Source organism: Galeopterus variegatus, unplaced genomic scaffold (assembly GCF_000696425.1).
Source record: "Galeopterus variegatus unplaced genomic scaffold, G_variegatus-3.0.2 Scaffold424, whole genome shotgun sequence".
In the NCBI taxonomy this organism is placed as follows: domain Eukaryota; kingdom Metazoa; phylum Chordata; class Mammalia; order Dermoptera; family Cynocephalidae; genus Galeopterus; species Galeopterus variegatus.
The window spans coordinates 597,862-605,072 of record NW_007726535.1 but is presented as its reverse complement, the minus strand read 5'-3'; the positions used below and the strand labels follow the sequence as shown (position 1 = coordinate 605,072).

Here is a 7,211-nt window from a genome sequence, read left to right as displayed (position 1 = left end):
TACTGACCGGTAACGGGATCGCAACCCTCGGTGCTGCACCCGCACCGTGCTCAGCCAGTGAGGGGAAACCGGTCTCCACATGGGATCTGAACCCCCGGGCGGGAGCGCTGCTGCACTCCCAAGCGGCGCACTTCTCCATCGTGCCACCGGGCCGGCCCAAAAGCACATTGTTAAAAAGGAGACTAAAGGGAGACTATCTACAAATGTCACAAGATGAAAATTTTCTGTAATTCCAGAGAAAAATACGTTTTTCTTTTTCTTTTTAGACATTTTTATTATTGAGAACGCCCAGCCACTGGATTTGCATAAGCCAGCCCCTTTTGGTCTCATTTTCCCTGTGTTGATGCTAAAAATAGGTATAAATTGGCAATAGTAACTTTCCTCCAGGGGAGAGCTCAGAGGAGGGGGCCTGAGACCTCAGGGGTGGCTGGAAACTCAGAGGCATGACCTGAAACCCAAGCCCAGGGCAACTGAGCGCCTCTTGTATCACACCTAACCTACCCAACATCCTAGCTGAGCCTAACCTGCCTTAAATGTGCTCTGAACACTTACAAGCCTACAGTTGGGCAAAATACTCTGCCCCAGGGGGATGCGAAAGAAAGCACTGCTGTGCCCCTCAGCCACCTCTCCCAGGACTGGCAATCATCCTGGGGGACAAGCCTCTCCAAATGCCAGCCTCGCCTCTCTCCTGCCCTGTGCTGCTTCACTGGCGCCGATGCCTTTATGCAGATGTTTTCTATTTGCCTGGCTTTTCTAGTTCTCTGGGGAAGTTTGGTCTGAATTCTTGTCTCCCAACACTGGGATGTCTGATACATTTTAACAGATTGTTTTGTTAAAATGTAAGGGAACAAGGCAGACAGACACAGGGCTTAGGTAAGAGGCCATGGCCATAACCTGGGCGTGAGGGGTTGGTAGCTCGGGCCCGGGGGCTGGTGGTGGAAGCATACCCGGCAGGATTCACTGGGGGCTGCGATGTGGGCATGGAAGGAGTGACCAATCAGGGATCCAAGGTTTATGGACAGAGTGAAAGGGCAAATGCTTGGGTCATTTTCTAAGGTAGTGAAGATAAGGAGAGGAGCATTTGGGGGAGGGTGGGAGGGAGATAAGTGCAGTTAGGTCACGGTAAGTGCGCAATGCCTCCTAGACACCCGGGGAGTAATGTGTGGACGGCTGGGTACAGGGTCTTGATTGAGGGGAGAGGACTGGGCTGGAGATAAAGTTTGGGGGTCATCAGCATAGAACATCAACGTTTTACACCATGAGGCTGGACGCACTCATCCCGGGACAAGATGGAGACGCACAAGGACCAAGGACTGATTCCAGGGTCCCCCAACATCAGGAGGTCCGGGAGGGGCGAGGCAAACCAGAGCACGGTGGGGTGGAGGCTCCTGGAAGCCAAGTTCAGAAAGGGCTCCTGGGGGAGGGGGCAGTCGACAGGGTGGGTGCTGCTGAGCTGCAGGTGAGGAGCAGGTGGGTGGGAAGGGAAGGCTCGCTGCTCTGTGTAGTAGGGAGAGAGGCCTTTGTCTGTGATGGGAATTTAAAGTGGTTTTTTCCCCCGAGTTTGTCACTTAACTTTGCTTGTGGTGTTTTATTCTTATTTAAAAATCGTATTTATGCCTGAATGCAGCAGTCTTGTTTCTTTCGTCTTTTGGCTTCATGCTCTCGTTCCCACTCCAAGATTACATGTGTCCATGTGGCACCCATGTGTGCCTGCGAGTGGGCCCAGAAGGGGGCCACGTGGCTCAGGAGCTGGGGAGGGTTTGAGTCCAGGATGGACTGGGCAGGCCACAGATGCCTCAGCTGAAGGGGGTGCAGGAGCAGAGGTCCCAGGGGTGGGGGCAGGGGATCTAGGTCTATGACCTCTTTGGGCCTTGGTTTCCCCATCTGTAACTGGGGGTTAAATGCTGGCTTCTTGAGGTGCTGGGGGGATTCCTGGATGTGAGGGAAGAGGCAGCCCTTGGTGAGCTGTGCAGGGTTGTGCCCCAGGGAAAAGGGTCATTACGACACAGGACAGTCTGACCAGCACCTCAGAGCTGAAGGGCCCACACCTCACTGCCCGTGGACAGATGGGGAGGCTGAGGCCAGAGAGCATTCTGGTAGACTTGGCCCTAGGAGAAGCTGTGGGACCCATCAGCTCTAGCCCCCTGCCCTGGTGGCAGGGCAGGATCCTGGGGTCATTTGCCAAAGGCCAGCCTTGAAGCGGTTAGGTCAGTGTGTCCCCAGTGAGGTGGGGAGTGGAGTCCTGGGGTGGGCTCCTGGGGCAGCTGGGAGGGACTGACGGGTGGCCCAGGCCCAGTTCTGCTGTTGCGCATGAGGGAATAATGGCTGCAGAAGCTCTTTGCAAACTGAGAAGCACCTTGTGTATGGCAATGGGCAGTGTCAATGGCATCGTGCTTTGCAGTCTGTAGAGTACTGTAGACCCGTGAGCAGCTGGATGTGAAGAGGCAGCCCCGTGTATTCTCTGACCTAACCTGGGGTTTAGTGGCAGCAGATGGGCCACCAACCTGTCACCATTCCCCAGTGAGGGCCAGACGGGGAGCAAGCCCAGTGGAGAGGCAGGCTGAGCGGGGCCAGGCTGCTGACTCTGTGCTGTGTCCCCTAGAGCCATCCTACAGCAGCAGGGCTCGCCCGTGGATGCCACCATTGCAGCTCTGGTCTGTACCGGTGTCGTCAACCCTCAGAGCATGGGCCTGGGCGGAGGGGTTATCTTCACCATCTACAATGCAACCACAGGTGGGCCCACACGTGCTCCCCCATGGGGAGGATGGGCTCATTCACACCACTGGGTAACCACTTCCCGAGCTGGTCTTGTCTACCCATGCCCCTTCCCGGGTGCTCTCGGGCCCCCCTGCCCCATCCCCTTTGCCTTGGCTGTGCAAAGCCCTGGTGGCAGATCCTGTCCCAAGTGTTAGCACAGGGGACATCTCATGGTGTAGAGAGGGAAACTGAGGCCAGGAGCAGGCGGGGGCCGTCTGAAGGGGCCGTGACCACTCGCTCGCCCTGCCCCGACTCCAGGGAAGGTGGAGGTCATCAACGCCCGGGAGACAGTGCCGGCCAGCCATGCCCCGGGCCTGCTGGACCAGTGTGAGCAGGCCCTGCCGCTGGGCACAGGTGAGGCCCCAGGAGGGGTCCCCTGCTGCCATCCCACCAGGCCACTGAGACTAACCAGAACATCACCTGAAAAGGCAGTGTACCTCATGGACAGGCTGTGACACCTTGGCATTGGGGAATGGCAGCTGGGGGACAGGGAGCGCATGCAGAGCCTGACTCACCGGGGTTGGGGGAGTCTCCCTGGGGAGGAGCTGCCAGAGGAGGGAGTGGTGATCCAGGGAGAGAGACGAGGCTGGGCAAAAGCCCAGAGTGTTCAGTGGCAGTGGGTTGTTGGGGCAGGCAGGGCTCCTGGGGCCAGTTTGTGCAGGGCCTCGTGGGCCAGGCCGTGGACTTTGTGCGGAAGGTAGAGGTTTGGGCAGGGAGGGGTGTGGTCAGATGTGGGTTCCAGAGAGCTCCCTCTGGCTGCCATGGCTGGAGGGTCAAGTGTGGGAGTGACGGAGATCCCCGGGCAGGCCTGGAAGCCACAGGGCTGAGGACAGGGGTGTGCCACACAGGAGCCCAGTGGATTGGGGTGCCTGGGGAGCTCCGTGGCTATGCTGAGGCCCACCGCCGCCACGGCCGCCTGCCCTGGGTGCAGCTCTTCCAGCCCACCATCTCGCTGCTCCGCGGGGACTACCGCACACCCCTCGTCCTCAGCCAGTTCCTGAACAGCAGCTTCCTGCGGCCTTCCTTGCACGCGTCGACACTGAGGTGAGCACCCCATGGTGGCCTGAGGCCCTCTTCAACTCCTGGCCCGCACCCCAGCTGTCTCCCTCGCACTAGAGGGTTAACCCTAAGGGGGTGCCAGGGCCTTAAGGTCAGGACAGCCAGTGCTTTTCTTTCTCAGTTTGTAGACCTTTGGGTTCCACGTGGCAGAACCTAACTCAGAGGGACTTAGGCTAGGGGGAGTTTATTGCCCAAGTGGTGGGACTCCAAGGGCATGGATTTGAGCTCTGCCACCTTTCCTTGGGCACTGGCCTCCTCCTCACTCTTCCTGGGGTGGCGGGAGGGCTTCGGCTGCCTCCCTTGCCCACCCTGCCAGCCACTGACAAGTCCTCCCAGGAGTGTGGGGAAGACAGGCCCTGGGGGGACACAGGCCCCACTGGGGAATGTCCCTCCCTGGGCCAGGGCTGTGAGTGGGGTGGCTGGCGTTGGCACTCCCACTCCTGGAGAATCTGTCCCCCCAGTGTCTACCCCTCTGCCTCAGGATTCCAGGCCAGGGCTGTCCCTCCTGTAGGGTTCCAAGGACCCTGTGAAAGCCCCGGCAGGAGTGTGGCTGCCCTCTGGGATATGGCCCTGCCCTGAGGCTGCCCCCTCCACCCCCCAGGCAGCTCTTCTTCAATGGGACAGAACCCCTGAGGCCTCAGGACCCACTGCTGTGGCCTGCGCTGGCCACTACACTGGAGACTGTGGCCATGGAGGGCCCGGAAGCCTTCTACACAGGGAGGCTGGGCCAGATGCTGGTGGAGGACATTGCCAAGGAAGGTCAGCTGCACTGAGTTTCCAGCTCCCTGTCCCTGCCAGAGAGAGGGCCACATTCTGGGTGCTGGGGGTGAGGCCCTTCCCAGGCCCTGTGGAAGGGCCTGGCTGACCCAGCTCAGAGAGGCCACTGCCGACCTCAGGGACCCCTGTGGTCAAGGACCTCGAGGAGCACAGCCCTCGCGAGTTAGGGCCAACAGAGGGGAGTTAGCGATGGCCACGGTGGACTGTGGGGCCCAGAGGCTGAGTTGACTGCTCTGGCAGTCTCTCGGAGGCCAGCACTCTCTCCCATCCTCCCCTTCCTCACCCGTCCCCCACCCAGCCTGCCTCTGGTCTCTGCCCACCCATCCCACGCCTGGCTCCAGGGGCCCAGCCCTGATGCCACAGCCCACAGACCCCCTATCACCTCTCTGGGTCTACATGGCTAGGGGATGAGGGGAAACCCATTGTGTGACTTGGGGCCAGTGGCTATCCCTCTCTGCCTCAGTTTCCCCATCTGAACGTGGAGCCCTCTCCATCTCACCTCAGGGAGCCAGCTGACCCTGCAGGACCTGGCCACCTTCCAGCCCGAGGTGGTGGATGCCCTGAAAGTGCCCCTGGGGGACTACACCCTGTACTCGCCGCCACCGCCTGCAGGGGGCGCCATTCTCAGCTTCATCCTCAATGTGCTGCGAGGTGAGGCCCCCAGGCCTCCCACCCAGAGCCCTGCTGCACTGGAAATCTGATCTCCACGTCCAGCCGTGGCCTTGGGTGGCTGCTGTCTTTCCCAGCCCAGCCCCCTCCTGCATAAACTGGGCTAACAGACGCACAACACCCAAGAGGGGGCTGTGGAAACCTGTAAGGATGGTGTGTTTCAGAGCTGGCCTCTGGCTCGACCCATCCTTCGGCTTTGCTGAAGGGTCTGACACCATCCATCCAGAGTCCTCCTCCCCCTCTAGGTGACCCAGTCCCAGGGCACAGATGCAGGTGGGCCCTGTAGGTGTGAGCTGCCCACAAACTTGGTGGCTTAAAAAAACAGAAATTTATTCTCTCACAGTTCTGGAGGCCAGAAGTCCAACATAAGGTGTCCGCAGGGCCACACTCCCTCCGGGGCTCTAGGGGGAAATCCATTCTTTGCCTCTTCCGGGTTTTGGTGGCTGCCAGCATTTTTCGGCTTGTGGCTGTGTCACTCAATCTCTGCCTCCATGGTCATATCGGCTTCTCCTCTGCTCTGTGTGTCTGTCTTATAAGGATACATGTGATCACATTTAGGGCCCACCTGGATAATTCAGGATGATCTCCTCCTCTCAAGATCCTTAACACATCTTGCCGTATAAATACAGTTGACTCTTGAACAACACGGGGGTCAGGGGCGCCGGCCTCCCACACAATCGAAAATCCATTTTCATTATAGTATAATTTTTGATTCCCCCAAAACTTACTACTTATAGCTTACTGTTGACTGGAAGCCTTACTGATAACAGGAACAGTCAATTAACACATATTTTGTTTGCTATATGTATTACAGTGTATTCTTACAATAAAGTAAGCTGGAGAAAAGAAAATGTTAAGGAAGCATAAGGGAGAGAAAAAGCATTCACATTAAATGTAAATGTATTTATTGAAAAAGATTTGCGTATAAGTGGACCGCGCAGTTCAAACCCGTGTTGTTCAAAGGTCAACTGTATTCACTCATGTGCTGCACGAGTTACTATTCACAGGATGTGGGGATTAGGATGTGGAAGAATCTTTTTGGGGGGGCCAACATTCAGCTCACTACCAGGGTGACCCCTACCTGTGTCCTGCCCCCTTCCCAGGATTCAACTTCTCGGCAGAGTCGGTGGCTAGGCCGGAAGGGAGAGTGAACCTGTACCATCACCTGGTGGAGACACTCAAGTTTGCTGGGGGGCAGAAGTGGCGGCTGTTGGACCCTCGTAGCCACCTGGAGTTCCAGGTGAGGTTCCCTGGGGCTGGTGGGAGTCTTTTCCCCGCCCGAAGACTCAGCATGAAGGGAAGCTCAGGCCTGGCAGGGGAGGCCGGAGGGAGTCACACATGCTTCCAGGCTGTCCCGGGACAGCTTGACAGTGGCCCAGGGCAGGGAGGGTGCAGTGGGTCTGGGGGACAGAAGGGGCCCTGGTGCGGCAGGTATGGGGGCAGGTGTGGTGGTGGCACCATACCTCAAAGGACCTAGAGGGCGGCAGGGTCTGGGAGCATGTCCTGTGCTCTGCTCTGGGGACTCCCCCGGGCCCTCAGTGACTCTGCCACCTGCCTGCTCACCCCAGAGCGCCTACCAGGACCTGCTGGGGGAGGCTCTGGCCCAGCACATCCGCCAACAGATCGATGGCCGGGGTGACCACCCACTCAGCCACTACAGCCTGGCCGGGGCCCAAGGCCACAGGATGGGCACCTCCCATGTGTCTGTCCTAGGGGAGGATGGCAGCGCCGTGGCTGCCACCAGCACCATCAACACGCCGTGCGTGGGGCTCCTCCACTCCCAAGCCCCCCTGCCCCCAGCCTGGCCTCCCTCGCTGGTGCCCGTTGGGGCAGCACCCTGCTTTTGCCCTTCCCTTCCTCCTCACTGTCAAAGGGGTCCTCCACCCCAGACATCTCTGGCTAAAAAGCCTGCTGTGGGGGTGGCCCTGGGCCAGGACCCACCTGGGGAT

At 58.8% G+C, this 7,211-nt stretch overlaps 1 protein-coding gene across 2 annotated transcripts in view; it reads left to right on the top strand.

Annotated features, from left to right (window-relative positions):
- The window catches only part of GGT5 (gamma-glutamyltransferase 5), a 24,192-nt gene that overhangs the window by 13,118 nt on the left and 3,863 nt on the right, over positions 1 to 7,211 (top strand). The window contains exons 2-8 of one of the 2 annotated variants that reach the window (XM_008568593.1): positions 2,603 to 2,733; positions 3,016 to 3,111; positions 3,606 to 3,801; positions 4,418 to 4,575; positions 5,098 to 5,244; positions 6,366 to 6,502; positions 6,831 to 7,021. In XM_008568593.1, the coding sequence (XP_008566815.1) occupies positions 2,603 to 2,733; positions 3,016 to 3,111; positions 3,606 to 3,801; positions 4,418 to 4,575; positions 5,098 to 5,244; positions 6,366 to 6,502; positions 6,831 to 7,021 (1,056 nt within the window). The remainder of the gene's footprint in view (positions 1 to 2,602; positions 2,734 to 3,015; positions 3,112 to 3,605; positions 3,802 to 4,417; positions 4,576 to 5,097; positions 5,245 to 6,365; positions 6,503 to 6,830; positions 7,022 to 7,211) is intronic. The other variant, XM_008568594.1, reaches the window with a different exon arrangement.